This window comes from Callithrix jacchus, chromosome 2 (assembly GCF_049354715.1).
Source record: "Callithrix jacchus isolate 240 chromosome 2, calJac240_pri, whole genome shotgun sequence".
Classification (NCBI taxonomy): Eukaryota; Metazoa; Chordata; class Mammalia; order Primates; family Cebidae; genus Callithrix; species Callithrix jacchus.
The window spans coordinates 35,851,484-35,867,825 of NC_133503.1; the positions used below are offsets into that span (position 1 = coordinate 35,851,484).

At 46.2% G+C, this 16,342-nt stretch overlaps 1 protein-coding gene across 1 annotated transcript in view; it reads right to left on the minus strand.

The window, feature by feature from the left end:
- SPOCK1 (SPARC (osteonectin), cwcv and kazal like domains proteoglycan 1) overlaps nucleotides 1-14,156 on the minus strand; it is a 533,103-nt gene extending 518,947 nt beyond the window's left edge. Inside the window, exons 1-2 of the mRNA XM_035292114.3 lie at nucleotides 14,006-14,156; nucleotides 13,212-13,382 (exon numbers count right to left, since the gene is read on the minus strand). Of these exons, the coding sequence (XP_035148005.3) occupies nucleotides 13,212-13,382 (171 nt within the window). The 5' untranslated portion in view covers nucleotides 14,006-14,156. The remainder of the gene's footprint in view (nucleotides 1-13,211; nucleotides 13,383-14,005) is intronic.
- Between the last annotated feature and the right edge of the window lie 2,186 nt (nucleotides 14,157-16,342).

The following is a 16,342-nucleotide window of genomic DNA, read 5'->3' on the forward strand; positions in this document are numbered from 1 at the left end:
ACTTTTCTGTATCATCTAACTTCTTTTTTTAAAGTATCTTTTTCTTTAAATTGGGAAAAGAACAACATCAAGTCAAAAGAATAATGGAAGACCCACCATTAGAGCATAAATGTATCCTTTCTATATTCCCGCTATACTAAGGTATCTTTGTCCCAGCACTTAAAACCAACCATTGTATCTTTAACTGTGTTGCTTTCCTCCCTCAACTGGAACATAATTTTCATAAGGGTAGGCAAATGTCTGACACATAACTGACACAGTTTTGTTGAACTGGATGTATGAGTTAGATTACAGGATTTCTGTTTTTTATTTCTCAATCGGTAAAACAAAAAATGTTGCTCCCAGTGAACCTTCATATATGAATGAAAGATTAATTGGCAGAACCAGTTTGGAAAACTAGTTAACTGCTTCTCTTTAAGTTAAACACTCACCTTTCTTATGGTGACCAGTGGATTCCCATACCTAGGTGTGTACCTGAGAAAAATGTGTATGTAGGTTCACCAAAAGGCATGCCTCAGAGAGTGCTATTATGTAATAACCAAAAACTGGAAACTAACTGCGCCTCAACAATAGAACAACTAAATAAATAGTGGAATATTTATACCATAATGAAAATAAACACACACACACACACAGAAAAGTATAAAAAATTTAATGTCAAAAAAAGGAGCCAGACATTTAAAAGTACATACTCATTCCGTTTATACAAGTAAGAAAATGGGCAAAACACATCTATGATGTTAGAAATCAGTGACTGCTAGGAGAATGAGATGGTCGTCAAAGATGCTGGTAATATTCTGTCTCCTGGCCTGGTTGTTTGGGTGTGTTCACTTTGAGAACTGCATCAAGTGTGACATTTATAATGTGCATCTTTTGAGCTCTGCATGCTGTGCTCCAATGAAATACACTCCCTACCAATCCAGGGCTGCTAAAGACGGGGCGTGTTTTTCATAATTACCTCTCCATGCACTACAGCCCTTGACCAAGAGCCCTGAAAAGACTAAACTCACCACGCTTCAGCATTTATGCACACACAAGTTCTGTCATGTCTGAACTCTCCACCTTGATTGTACAGGCCAGCACCTTCCTGTTTGCCTATTGGCAGTGTCTGCACCCACAAAAGTGGGCAAAATAACAGAGGTGTTTGCCAGGAAGACTTGACGCAAGCTGAAGTGACCTGACAACCAGAAAGATTCAGAGATATGGCCCTGGATCACAAGAAGAACAATGGAGGCCTCTGGAGGCCCAGCTGGGCAGAACTGCTCCAGGCCATTTGCAGAGTAGGCCCTTTTCTTTGCAGAAAAATATTCAACAGGATTCCCTGACCCCCAAGCACCTCTTTCTCTTCACTCTGTCTCAAATAGAAAGCCTGCAACCTGTTTGGGGGACAGGAATGTTTATTTCCCCTCTGCTGCGTCCTAAGTGGATAGCACAGTGCCTGGTACATGGTAGCCTCGTCAGTAAGTATCTTTGGTATGAATGCATGAACAAACAAAACCTACTGAATCAGTACAACAGGGTCTAAAAAGGCAAAGATCTAGGACCAGATGGCCATGGAAAGAAGCAAAATATTCCAAAACACACATGAAAAGGTCTTTCTGAAGCAGGAATTTTTAAATCAACAATTCTGGCATGCAAAAATCTCACGATTTCTCTAACAACAGTGAATACAACATTATTTTTATCTTTACTGTGGATAGCATTTGACTGTTTTATTCACTGGAAGTGATGCAGGCCTCATTCCAGGTGGCTGGACAAAGGCTCCAGACCAGGTCCAGAGCCACGACCAGGCTGGCTGACCCGGATGGGAAGTGAGGTCTTGGCCATATGAAAGTACTGATACCAGCCAACCACACACACAGAAGTCACAAGGGAATCATCATGTCCAATGACAATGGAAAGACCCAGAAATTCCCCATGTTCCCCTAACAATGGAAAGACCCCAAATAGACATATAATTCTGTCCAATAAACTTAACTATTTCTCCCTCTTGGCAACATTTTTTTTAATCAAGTTTAGGTACCATTAATTTACCATTAATTAAAGGAAATTCAACCAGCTGGGGTAAAGAACATTTGAAAGTTTGTTCAGTAGGAACAGAATGACTTCAGAATGAGGAAAACTGCCAAGTCTGGTTGATGCTCATAAATTTTCTAAACTTTTATGTGTCCTTTGGTGGGAGGGGGAGAGGGGGGTGGGTGCCTTCTGATCTTTATAAAAAAAAAAAAAAAGCCTGGTCAATCAAGAAAAGAATTGACTATACCAAAAAGAATATCAGGCAATGTCACCGTCCAGCCCCTATGTCTCAGACTCCCTCTGGGGTTCCGACTATCAGTATCTGCATCTCAGTGCCCAAAAGTAAACAGTCTTTATTACATCCACCATTCCTTGTTGGTTACATACCCTTAACACCACTTCAGTTTCAATTCTCTTTTCACTATAAACTAAAGCTAATGCCAGAGTCAATTTCCCTCATTTCATCTGTGCAGAAAACATAGCAGTTCTGTTAGAGAAGATACAAAGTCAGGACAGAGTTGGCTAGAATCGGGCCTTTTGGAGACAGATCTGCTGAGGTGATCCCCTGGAATTTTGTCATGTAGAAGGTCCCACATCAATTCTACTGTGCTCAAGTGTGCAAGCATTCCTAGGCCCTAGCAGCCAATCAAGACCCAAATGTTACTCCATTCCAGGAACACCTCATGACAATAGTTGTTGCTGAGACCTATGTAAAGTCACACATTGGAAAACAAGATCATTTTTTTCTGATGTGAATGGTAGCCCTGTTGGCATAAGGGGAAAATACTGCACTCATATCAATTTATTGTAAGTCTTCAAAAGAAAATGCTCATTTTGTCTAAAATATTATTATTCATTGCAGCTAAATGGTGTTGGCTATTTGGGATAAGCAACAATTCTCTAGGATTTTCCTAATATTATAGTCTGAGAACTACCTACATCAGAATCACCTAGACTAGGCTGGGCACAGTGGATCAAGCCTGTAATCCCAGCACGCTGGGAGGCCAAGGGATGTTGATCACTAGAGGTCAGGAGTTTGAGACCAGCTTGGTCAATGTGGTAAAACCCCATTTCTGCTAAAAATACAAAAATTAGCTGGGTGTGGTGGCATATGCCTGTAGTCTCAACTACTCAGGAGGCTGAAGCAAGAGAAGTACTGGAACCCAGGTGGCGGAGGTTGCAGTGAGCTGAGATCGCACCACTGCAATCCACTCTAGGCAACAGAGCAAGACTCTGCCTAAAAAAAAAAAAAAAAAAAACACCTGGACTGCTCATTTAAAATGCAGGTTCCTGGGTGCCACCTTTGACCTTCTAAAGACTATGCTCTGGACTAGGAGGATGAAATTTGCATTTTAAATAAACCATGACGGTGATTTCACAAGACTGTAAAGATGTTAATCTGAGAATGCCACTCTAACAGACCACTCCGGGTATCTTTTCTTGTTGCCTTGGTCAAGCGTCTCAGAACTGAGTCAGAGTGTGGCTCTATCTGCACAGTGGGACAGAATGAGTACAGCTGAAATAGAAAGTGGAGGCCTCTGCTCTCTGCACGTTTGTTTTCTCCGTGTTTTATTTGCACAAAGCTTGCCTGGAACACCTGCAGTAAGTTCCGCTTCCCTGCTCCAATCACAGGCACCGATGGACTTCACATGACTGCTCACCCACCTCATAATTCTGCTGGGGAATGTGGATGGTACCCTCTGTAGTGTGATGTGTCCCAGATCACACAGGAAGGGTTTGGGAAGCATTACAAATCCTTGTGTAATATGTCCTTCCTTCCTCCATTGCCCCACAGAAAAGTTAGTTTCAAAGGATCAAGTAAGAGGGTGTGGGGAGTATATTTTCATAAAACCATGAGAAAAGCTATCCAATCAAGTTAACTTGGATCTTAGCATTACCCTCCTAAAGGAATCCCTGATAATTCACAACACCAGTCTGTGAATGCATCTTTCAACTCCCCCAAAAATAAACTATTATCCTCATGTCTGTCGTAGAAACGCTGGGCGGACTCAGACCCAAGGGCTAGAAGGTGCACATGCTATCCAGCACTCCCCATGTGGCGCTGAAGTAACTGTATACATGTCGGTCTCTGCCGCTAAGCTGATCCCTGAGCTTGAAAGTCTTGCTTTTCATCTTTAGCCTCAAAGCAACAGTGGAATAAGAGGAAAAGGGGAAGGAGCAGCCTCATGTATACCAGTCTCATTTTTAAAATATAAAGTTCACAGATCACCATTCTGCCCAAGAAACACTATGATGTTCTTATTTCTAAACAGCAGTGGGAACTGTCAGAGTGCTAAAGCCCAGGACACTTGACCACAGAGGGAAGGAAAAACTCCAGACCACGGACACCAGAGGAGTGAGGATTGAGCAGAGACCAGGGTGAGGGATGTTTACACACTAGAGATGGCTGCAGAAGATGACACAGAGAGCCACAAAGATTGGGGGAAAGAACAGGCCATCCTCCCAAGTACCTGGGCCATCTGCGTGCCTCACTTTTTGTGGTTGACTCATTCCTCTGCCCCCAAATGTGTGCTAAGTTGAAAATGTGGAAGTGTGCTTTTAAATACACTAGGAGAGAGCTTGCTACTTCAGGGAACCCTAGGGCAAACACATCTGATGGAAACACATCAAGGTCTTTCCCACTTCAAGATCCTCAAACCCACTCTCCCCACAGCCTCTCCTCACCTGGTTCACTGCCGTCCTCCTGCAGGGCTCAGCTTCAATGCCCTTCCCAGGGAAGCAGTCCCCAGCCAAAATGGTTAATGAGTTCCTCCTCCCCCTTCCCATGACATGTTCTGAGAGCATCAGTGCCTCTGCCTTGTAGTGCTTTTCTCAAAGGAACCTAAATGATTATTTTGTGATTATTTGTCTACCACACTAGACCATAAACCCCGTGAAGGTATAAACTTGTCTATCTTCTTCACCCAGCGCCTAGCAGAGGCCTGGCACATAGCTGGCATTTGAAGAACATCTTGTGTGCAAACAAGTTACCCTACCTACATTAACTATTTGTTATTGCTGGGTGTCTCCTAAGCCACAGCCAACCTGCTTGGGCTGTAGTGAATAATAGGCTCTCTGATGACCTGTAAATGATCTGGAACTGAAGAACTGGGTCTTTGGAGAGAAAAGATCAAAGGTCTGACCAATCCTACTAGTATTCTCCTTTGGTTCTAAAGCCAAATCTGGCACTTGGGGACCACCTGAATGCCAAGAAGTATGTGCTAGCCGCTGCAAGAACTTCCCCAAGCATAGTGATGCCAACATGATGCAAAATCAAGACCAAATTATGGGCACCAGGTGTACAGAGGGTGCTGAGAACACCATGGTAATACAGAGGCTGGATCATTTGTCTCAAAATGGACTCCATCCCCTGCTGCTCCTAAAGCCTGCCTGGGACCACTCTGCAGGACAAGATGAGGTTTCTACCTCTTGAGATGGGCTGGAGGCAACTGGATCAGAGCTTAACATTAATGTGACACCAAGTAGTGCTTAGTTGCATCATGGGGCTCCCAGGGGCATCCTTCACATAAGTCGGATTTCAGGCACAGTTGCACACAAACCCCATCCCAGATACTTCATGATGAGAGTTGCCAGTTTGGGGGAGGGGATTCCAGCAAGAACATGAAATATGATGGCAAAGTCTTCTGTGCCAAGAGCTACAACTGGAAAATAATAAAGAACGGGCCATATGGAACCTCACACAGCCTTCCAGACTGGCAAGAAATGCAGTGAAGAGAGGCTCAGGATCATGGAACAAACTCCCCCAACATGTTTCTAAGAGACAGAAAGCAGCATCTATAGCTGAGTGCCAACAACTCACACTCACAAGGCAGAAGAGAAGTAAGCTCCCTTAAATTAAATGACTATAGATCATATAAATTAAAATAGATATACCAGCCACTCAAAGATCACAAGCACCTATTTTGTGCCACATGCTTACTCAGTCCTCCCCACAAGCCCCACAATGCAAGTATCACCATTCCTGTTTTACAGAAGAGGAAACTGACACTCTAGCCAAAGACCTAAGCTTAGCTTTGGCAAGACTGGAATGTGATCTCAGGTTGAGAGTGGGCATTTACACCATGACATGACTCAGCCTCAATGAGCTTTTCACAGAATCAGAGATTGTGCTGGAATTGCAAGGGGGGTTGCATTTCCCTGCTGGGTTCCCTCTGCTTCTCAACAGCACTGCATTTGTTAGTATCCATCGTCATTGTCAATTACTAATAGAGTGAGACATACACATTCAAAGCTAGTATGACTCACTCTGCAATGACAGCCCTCTCCACTTGCCAGAAATGTGGAAAGTTCTGGTCTGGGACAGTGCACTCAACCATTCATTCATTCCAACATTCAATGAGCAGCTTTCTGAGTGGGACTCTGTGGTAAAGGTCTCGAGGACACCAAGCTATATACGATGGTGTAGCTTAAAAAGAATTACAAAGTGGTGAGGTCCCAGCTTAGAGATAGGAGTTAGACTAAAAAAAGTTTTTCAATATGTGTGACCCCCAGAATTTCTGCCTCTCAAAGACTATAAACACATGTGCCTCGTATGCTCCTAAAAGCTTTCCTTCCTCAAGTTCATCCAAGAGGTTTGCTCAGGAGGCAATTCAAGCCAACAAAATGCTTATTGGCCACCTGTTGTGTGTGAGGTAAGACAGGTTCTTCAGCAGGCATCCAACTATTAAACAAGTTAAAATATAGATATATACAATGATAAATCAAAGAATGTTGCATTAAAGTGCTACAGGAGTTGTTACAATAAATAAAAAGAATAGCCTCTACTTGCTGTTTATGATGCCAGACACTGTGCTAAGCATTCACCTGCATTAACCAATTTACTCTTCATAAATTGGTTAAATTTACTCTTCATAAATTGCTAAATCCATAAGCTTGGTCAATACAGTGGACATCTGTTGGCATGTGCCCATCAGGCAACCATTTCCCCTTGAAAAACTACCCTTCTCCCATCCATCAACAGTGGGATCCAATGAAACCTCCTCCGCCCCTCTAGTCCTAGGCCCCAGCCCTGGGCACATAACCCAGGCCTGGACAATCAGCATATTCTACCAACTTAGCCAAAGTAACTGGTGGAGGAATGGGTGCCTAATGCTGGGAAATCTGGCAAGTCTCAGTTCTGGGACTTCTGTTGGCACTGCTGAGAACATGAAAACTCCATGATGATGCAGATTTGCAGTTGCTATGAGCCACTACATGGAACTAAACAGCCTGAGCACAAAACCAACATAGGAGAAACAAAGCCCAAAGATGGGGAGCAGGAAGGCAGAATGAGACACACACAAACCCCTCCTAGTCCTACCACGTAACCTGAGCCCCTGGATCCAGCCTTACATTAAACCATGGCTTATTAGAACTTTTAGTTACACACAAGTTATTCTAACTTTTAGTTAGAATACGTTTTCTCTTCCATTTAAGCCAGACTGGACCACATTTCCGTCACTTGCAATCTAGAGTTTCACCAAGAGAATATTATTATTACTTCCTGACAAATGAAAAGTCAGAGGCTCAGAGACAATAATCTCAGATTGCTTGAAGTTAAATGAACTGTGTCTAAGTTTTTTTCTGGGGGGAAGGCACAACGGTAGTGTGCATTTAGACCAGAAAGCTGCGAGAGTGCCAGCCTGCTCAGTTGCTTAGAGCGTATCTTTTCTCTCCATCCACCAATGCAAGGTACAGACAAGCAAGTTGCCTTGCTGTGGCCCCTTCCCTTCGGGGTGAGTTTGTTTCTTGTTTACCTCCACACAGAGGGTGTAGCCCTTTGGAATTCCAGCTTTACCCCGAGGTCTATTAAACTCTTCAACTGGGCACTCTCTTCTTCCTTGACAGTTCATTAAAATGATGCATCTTACCATTGGAGGCATCTTATGCTGAATGAAATGTGATGGACAAATACTTGTTACCTTAAGTGAATTATTTAATCTCTTATGGGAAATTTATTTTGTTTGTAATTATCTCACCTGGAGAGAGAAGGCCGAGTATAAGTCTGGGTGTTATGAATTTTCCAAGGAATACAGGCAGTCACCCCACCACAGGAAAAGTAAAATTAGTCATCTTGAATGTATTTGTGTTTAGATACTGTGTTTGGCTTGAAACACATTATACTGAGTAAATCAATAAGAAATGATGATATAACATTTAATTACTAACATTACTTTGCCTCCTCAAGCAACGTGAAGTGGTTGAGTGAATGATGAGGTTCCACTCCTCTAGGCAAGTATTATCGGTCCATTATCCATTTGGAGTCACTTCTTGGTTTTGAAACTGGCCTCATCAGAATATAGGAGAGCACTTATCCTCCCAGCAATACGGTTCTACTGAAGTACCATGAGAGGCCTGGAAAGGTCAACCGGGACAAGGAGTTCTGCCATCTAAGAAGACCTAGCTTTTCTCTGGGAAGGGCACACTGAGGGTAAGGACAGAGAAGACAAGAAGGCTCTCAGGCCTGTCAGCTTTTAAACTGTCCCTTTATAATGATCCTGTGAAATAATTATTTCTATCAATGGTCAGCTAGTACAGGGGATTTAAGATAGTGGGTTCATTAAAGAGAGTCAGGATCACAAACTCATTTAAGCCTCCTCGAACCTGTTTAATCAAAATGATTTTCTGCTACTCTCGATTACAGGCTGAGTTTCCGTGGTGACAGATTAATGACTGATCCACTAAGCCATACCACCTCTTTTGTCACCAGTCCCACTGACTGGGCCAGCCACTGTTTTATCAATAGGCTCCACTTGCCCTTGAAACTCATTATAGCTGATATGTTAAGATCAAATGAGCAGATCAGATGCTCACTGCCACCCCAGTTCTGCTACAGAGACCACCAAATCCCACAGAGCATGCGCCAGAATGAAAAAGAACAGAAGCTGGTCCTTGTGCTGTTATTAGAATTACACACTCAGGTCACTCCACAGTAAGATAAATGCCAGCCAAAGCAACACTTCTGATTCTTCGGGCCTGCTAAAGGTAATTATCCTAAAGTTAAATGTCAGGGATAGTTTCATGTGTGCAAAAGAAAGAAAATGTCATGTTTGGTGTAAGCAACAATATTATTTTAATCAAAACAGAATCTCATTATGAGGAGACGATAAGCCCTGACATGACCCCAACAATAAACTATGTCCACCTGACTTCCCATCCCACTTTGTCTTGACCTAAGGTTATTCATGGATTGCCCTCATTCATAAAGCACGAAAAAGTTGCAATGTGCTATCAGCGGAGGCTTGCACCCCAAATCCACTCAGCTCCTGATTGGCTGTGGTACAGTGTGAGTCTAGAGTCAGATGGCGTGGTTCCAGCCCCAGCTCCTCAACATCTCAGCTCTGTAATTTTTATCAAGAGACTTAACCTCCCAGAAAATAGGAGATGATAGTAAAAGTACTTCTCTCATAGAATTGTATGAATATTAAGTGAGATAATATATGGAAAGTACTTTAAACACTGTCTGGCACACCCAGTGCTCCATAAAATGTTAGCTATTACCTATTTCTGCAATGTTTTAATCTTTCAGTTATAACCAGACTGCATTATGTTAATAGAAAAAAAAATTGTTACAACAGAATAAGAAGTCTATGACAGCATAAGTTAAAGAATTTCCTCTAGCAAACAAGAGGTTACATGAAAGAAGAGATTATATTTACTTATCTTGTTCACTCATAACCCAATGCCTAGCTGATGGTAGACAAATATTTGTTGGAATGAATGAATGTACTGATGAAAAAAGGAAAACTTCCTACAGTAATGGTTATGGAAAGCCAACGCCAAATCAGATTCAGACAAATTAGGAGAATGGTTGTGGCATCTTGAGTCCTCAACCTCAAACCATGAAGGAGTTAAATGCATGTCAGCTAAAGATGGAGAATTATTGTAAAACTTAATACAAACATCTGCCTCTTCATCGCCTCCTTAACATTGTATGTGTACAAAATTCCAGGTCTCTATCTGACCAAACTTCCCAATTGCTAGTGTTTATAAAAGAATAATGATGAAACTAATAGACCACAAATACATTTAAGGGCAATTATCTGAATGTTGTTCTATTTTTCCTGGATCTGTAACTCCAGGGAATAAGCCATGGAGTTATTCTGAAAGCTTTACTTCTAAAAATAAGGGGATAGTAACTATTTACACACCTAGAGCAATAGGGCACTTTCCAAAATGATAAGTAGACGTTGCTAAGTCCCCTCTTCCAATGTCACAGCACACCCAACAGTCAAGGGAGATGGAGCACACACCCCACTGTCATATTCATTTCAAAGTTGACCCTGCAACACCACCCAAGGGCTACAATCAACTCTCTAACAATAGCCCTTAGCTTTCAGTTTCCCAGGTTCAAAAATCCCATCTGAATATCCCCCCTCCCAAGTCCAACAAAGAGACAAGTCAGAAGGAAGGCAAGAAGTTTTCTTTCACAATGAGATTCAAAAACTGACAATCATCAAAACGATAATTGTGGGACACAGCCTTTCAAAGTTATCAGTAGCTTCAACAAAACAACTAAAGAAATGGGGCTTTGTCAATCTCAAGCAAGGCTTAGCTCAATGAAAATGATCAGGCTGGCTGAGCAACTGCAAGACTAGCTGAGGCTTTATTGATTGTTCACTGAATAGTAGGTTTCTACAGAAAGCAACTTCTAACTACCTGTTTCCAGGCTCAGGCTTTGTGATTATTCCAAGGACTTGCCCTAAAAGAGTGTCTGGCCTGAGTTCCACAACACTTTAAAGAGGTTAATGACATTAAATTATGTCTGAGCCGCTATTAGTGACAGGTGACTCCATAAAGCATATAAAATGGGAGGTGCTTGAAACTGTTGGAGATTTTTTTGAACATTTTAGATGTTTTAGTGGTATGCTGCATTAAATTATCATTTTTTAAATATATGCTGCTAAAAGCATTAGTTTAACATCTAAAACTGCACCAAAAACAAAAACAAGAAAATAGTGCAGTTGGACATCAAAGCTTTTCTTTTTGCTGTGTCTTAGACATTTTTACACTATCTAAAGGCAGTATTTCCTAAACATTATAAGAATAACCTAGTATGTTTGTTTAAAATGTGGATTCCCAGCACTCGCCCCAGAAATCTAAAGAGTACTTCTCCAGGGGAGGATCCTAGATGCTGTGATTTAACAAGCACTTCGGGTGAGCTTCATCCTCAGTCAGGTAAGGAAATACACTGATCCAAAGATCTAAAAATGTCACCATCATCCATAAGAATTATGAGAAAGGAAGAGAAGCCCAATTTTTAAAAATTTAAAGCTAAGCAGGAATCCAGAATATCATGCTTATAATACACTGAGACTACAAAATCTTGAACAGCATGGAGGCACAGTAAACCTCTCCACAACCCAAAGACCCAACAAGCGCAAGTGTTTTCATCCCGGTCCAGCTGCCAGGAGCACCAAGGCATCTGCAGAGGTGGCCCTTCATTTCTAATCCTGGCTCGATTCTTCTGCCTCTAGCAGAGTTGAGCATCTGCCCTGCTCCTCAACTCTATCTAAAATGGAACCATAGAAAGGTAAAAACAAAACAAAAAGCAAAATTATCTCTGCCCCAGGTGAATCTTTCGTGGTTTGGGCATCTTTTTCAGTCATAGGCAAAGGTCATCAATGCAGGATTTTCAGATCTGAACAGTTAAGGGAGCAGGTCAGGAACAGGGCAATGAGTGGCAGGAGTCTCACTGGGGTAGGGGAGGAGAGTGGGGGGCCTATCTACTGCCAAAGTAAGACCCCAACAGTTACTAGGTACCAATTAAAAAATTTTAATGAAATTACAGTTTTGATAAAAGGCCCCAAATAACTGTGGCTATTCACTGAATGTGTTTGAAATCCCCTTTCCAAGAAAAGCAGCCCAACCGCAATTAGAAAGAGGAAAAGGAGGAACAGAGAGGAGAGTGATGAGCCCCCACACAAGGCTCTGAGTGCATCTCTTCTGGATCAGGATCTGGAGAGGGTGCTCTTTAGAAGGTGCATAGAAACATCTGGGATTCATTCAATTTCTCAAATCCCCTCGGCCTGCAGATACTGGGAGCAGGACTCAGAGAAGTCCAGTGGAGGAAGCTGACCTCCACACATACCCCACCTCAAAGTCTCTGTAAACTATGCCCTGCGACATTAACAAGAAGGTCTGTGGCATGGGTCAAATTACCACTTAAAAAAATATATATATGCTGCTAAAAATATTAGTTTAACACCTAAAACTGGTCAGAAACAAACAAAGAAACTGCATTTGAACATTAAAGCTTTTCTCTTTTTACTCATTCCCTGGGCACTTTTACAACATTTAAGGCTTCTCAGAAACAGGAATTCCTAACACCCTACCCTAAAATGTGGTACTTCCAAGTCCCCTGGAAGGGCATGGCCCTGGCCAGCTGGGGCAGTCCTTGAAGGAGCCGCTCCCACAGAACAGAGGAGATGCCATCTGCTGGAAAGACTGCACCAGATGCCTCTTGCCCCACATCCCTGAGGCACACCTGGGGAATAGCAGCCAGCCTTGAGGCAGAAACCGGCCGCAAGTGTGCTTCTGGGTGTCCGGGAGCAGCTTTCTCCACCCTCAGGACTTCCTAGGAGGAGCAATGCTCTGCCACCCCGGGTCCCTTTCAGGGCAGGGGATCAACTGCAGGGCTAGCTGTTCCTGTTTCCTTTCAATACTCCGAGGGTCAAACCACCCCACCTCCCCTGTATTTTATCAGGCCCATTGCCATAAACCGCCCCCCCCCCCCACACACACACAGGCAACACCTGACTCCCCCATAGATAGCTGGGACTCCCAGACCTAACCTCTCCAGCAGGAACTCTCCTGACACATCCTAGAGATGGTCCAAATCACCGCTGCCCCCGGAGGTCTTCTCGGGAGCTAAGCAAAGTCTACCACCACGGTTAGAAGTCGGAAGCGCAGGGAACCTTTCTTCACAGCTGCTGGTGATCTGTGCCGTATTTTAGTGCAGTCACCTCCCCCCAGCCCTACAAATACACACACCTGGACCACAGGTACCAGGCAAGCGCATGGAGCCTTCGAAGTTCTTTAAAGTTCCTTTCAGGCAAGACAGTGCCCAGTAAGCAGGGACCGACCAGCCCCCGCGGGAGATGCGCACCTGCCCCCACCCCAACCCCGCTTCAGTGGTCCCCTCTCCGAGAGGCTCTGCGCCCCCCCATCCAGGGCCGGGTGGCGCTGGTACTCACGTCTCGAAAGCGGTTCCAGTACTTGTCCCGGTCGTACTGGGAGACGGTGCTCAGCCACTGGTCATTGTCTAGGAAATTGCCGTGGTTGGGGCCGGCGTCCAGGTGCCGGCTCTCGACTTGGAGGAAGCACCACGCCGCGGCGGCCGCAGCCAACACCGCGATCGCTGGCATCTGCGGGGCAGGGAGCGAGGGGCTGTGAGCTGGGAGGGCGGGCGGCCGCGAGCCCCGCGTACCGGGGCGTCCCAGCGCCCCAGCCCAGCCCAGCGAGGAGGCAGGGACCCCGCGGCGGGGATGGCCAGCGCTCGCGCACCTGAGGCGCCTGTCGCGCGTCTAGACCCAGGGACCCCTCTCACGAATGGGGGACTCAGCTACGAACCTGGAGGCTGCGTCACGAATCGGAGGCTGCCGTCCAACTACAGGGACCCTTCTCTCCTATTCTCCGAGTGCCCCACAGATGCCGCCCTCCTGTCAGGGGCTTGGTACCCCTCCCCAGAAGCGGGGAGCCCGGGTCCGCACGCAGCACTCTCACGGACGGTGCACCCGGCTTTGGAGCAGGGGAGAGGAGAACAGGGCTCCAGCAGCACCCGAGCTCCGGCAAGCGGGGTGGAAGCTGCCTGCAGCTGGGGGTCCCCGGCCACAGCTAAGGGAAAGGCTCCCTCGCGCGCCCTGCGGCCTCGGCGGCAAGAGGGGGGCGCGGAGGCAACCCCGGGCCCTGACCCTGCCGGCCCCCCAGGCGGCCTCGGGGACGTCCCAACTACTCCAAGTTGGGGCGCGGGGTTCCACTGGGCACGTACCTTGGGGGCCGGCCCGGGTCCCCGCGTCCGAGTTGCTCGAGCTCCCGCGGCACGGTCGCCGGGAAGGCTGATCTCCGGCTCGCGCCCCTGTGCTCCTGCCACCCGCCGCCGCTGCGCGTCCGGCCGCTTTGTGAGCCCGCAGCGCTGTGCTACGCTCGCTACCTCGCTAGCTGGCTCGGGCGCGGCGTCCGCGGGCGGAGGAGCCCGAGAGCACGAGCCAGGGCTCTGGCGCCCCCTAGCGGCCGCGCGCTGCCTGCCCGACAGCCCGGCCGCCCCAGCCCGGAACGTGGTCATTCGCATCTTCAGGCAGGGCTGAAATCAGCTTTCAGGCTCACGCTGGTGCGAGGCAGAAGAGGGGACTGAGGATATAAGGCCAAGACTCGGGCCAGCATGGAGGCATTCTCGAAAGGAAGGCTGTTGGGTTACCTAGATCAAAATGACCTGCGTGGAGAGAGGAAAAAGCTGCTTAAAAATGAAGATTCCTGCCCTGCCAGCCCCATTTGCTGAGTCAGCATTCCTTAGGAAGGCCTCCAAGCCTGCACTTTCAATGAGCTCCCCAGGCGTTTTTTATGCGCAGCAAAGTTTGAGAATCACTGCCCTGCCATTCCCTGGATAAGTGAATTTCTGCACTGCCCATCCCAAGTCATGCGCGCACCTGCATCTCTGCACTCCATGCTTACCACTGTCAGTCCCTTCAGACGGCCCCTCTAGCTTCCGTGGCTGTTAGTTCTCCATTCTGTGTCCCTATGTTGACCCTGTGGGTATCCCATGGTGTCTGCTCCTGTCCTGGCCCTTGAGAACCGGCCCCAACTAACCTGTTGGGTTCCCCTAGATGGGAGGGAGGGGAGAGAGGAAAAGCAGATCAGGCTACAGGGACAGGACACTGAGAAGCAATAGGCTGGTCCTGCCCCAGCCCCCAGCCCCTTTCCAAATACCCAGCAAGGTTTGATAAAATAGGGCTGGAAGGGACTTAATGCCTTCCCCTGCCTGTATACAGGTGACACTGGCCTGTCACCTTTCTCTGTCCAACTACACCCCATTCCCCAGATACCTGAGCGCTCTTGCAGAAAAAGTCTGACCATCCCATCACCCCTCTCCCTTCAACACAAAATTCTTCACAATGTTTTCCTCATAAACATCAATCTCCTGGCTGGAGCCCCCAGGCCCTGCCCGTCTGGCCCCTGCCTCTCACCCCTCACTCTCCTCCATCCCTGGGCATTCACTTCTGCCTGGGCTACTGTCCACACCCAGCCCCAGCATAAGTCTCATTAGTTCTTCTCTCTTCTTATTCATCCTGACTTCTTCAGAGAGACTCTTGCTACGCCTGTGGACCAGGCCAGCACCAGCAGTGATGTTGTCTTTGAGAACACAGTGCTTCTCTGGCTGTAAGCTCACTTGACATCGCTTACTCCATGTCTGCCTCCCCACCTGGCTGGAGCTTCTGAGGGCAGAGGCTGTGTTTGTCTTGTTCACCACTTCTCCCAGTGCCCATAGTACAAGCTCTTGACATGCTGTTAATGCTCAAAAAGTAGTTGATAAATGAATGAATGATTTAATGAATGAATGCCACCCAACCATGTCTGGAACAACAACACATCTCAGCCAGCATGCCAACAACAATGTAAGGTGTGGTCGATAGTATGTTCTGCTACAAATAATTTGGTTACATGGAATAGTTGAATGTGTGGAAGTCAGCAGATCTGTGGTTATCCCAGCTTTACTCTGACTGATTTGCATTCCTAGAAACTTTCTCAAAAGGGAGAAAAAGGAGTGGAGTCACAGCTACTATGTTGGGGACTGCGCATCATCCATGGTTTATTTTATCATGGAATGCTGTGGGTGGGTGCATCAGAGTGGGAGAGAGGTTTAGAAACGATGAAGAGACTGTTTCTTATGTTCATAGAAACCCAAGTAAGCAGCACTTCCCCATTTATCTTCCCAGTGTGACAGCAAAATTTCTCCAAGGAGTTGTCCCTAAATGTCACTTTTGCCTCCTCACCTCCAACTCAATCTTCAACCCACTCCAATCTGCCTTTCGTCCTCAGTAACTGAAATGACTTGTCACCATCAGCAGCCTCCTCCAGGTCACCAGACCAAGTGGGTACCCTCGATCCTCCCCAGCATGGGAGTTTCCAGTTTCCTTTGGCTCCTGTGGCTCCAGCCCTGCTGGCTTTTCTGCCCCAACCACCCACCCACCACCATCATTCCTGCTGATATTCCAGGGCTTCTCAGGGCTCAGATCCAGCCCTCTGCTCTTTCCCCCAAAACCTTTCCCTAGGTGCCCAAGTCCAGTCCTATGCTGAGATCCTCCAGGCACACTTCCAGCCTGGAAATTCT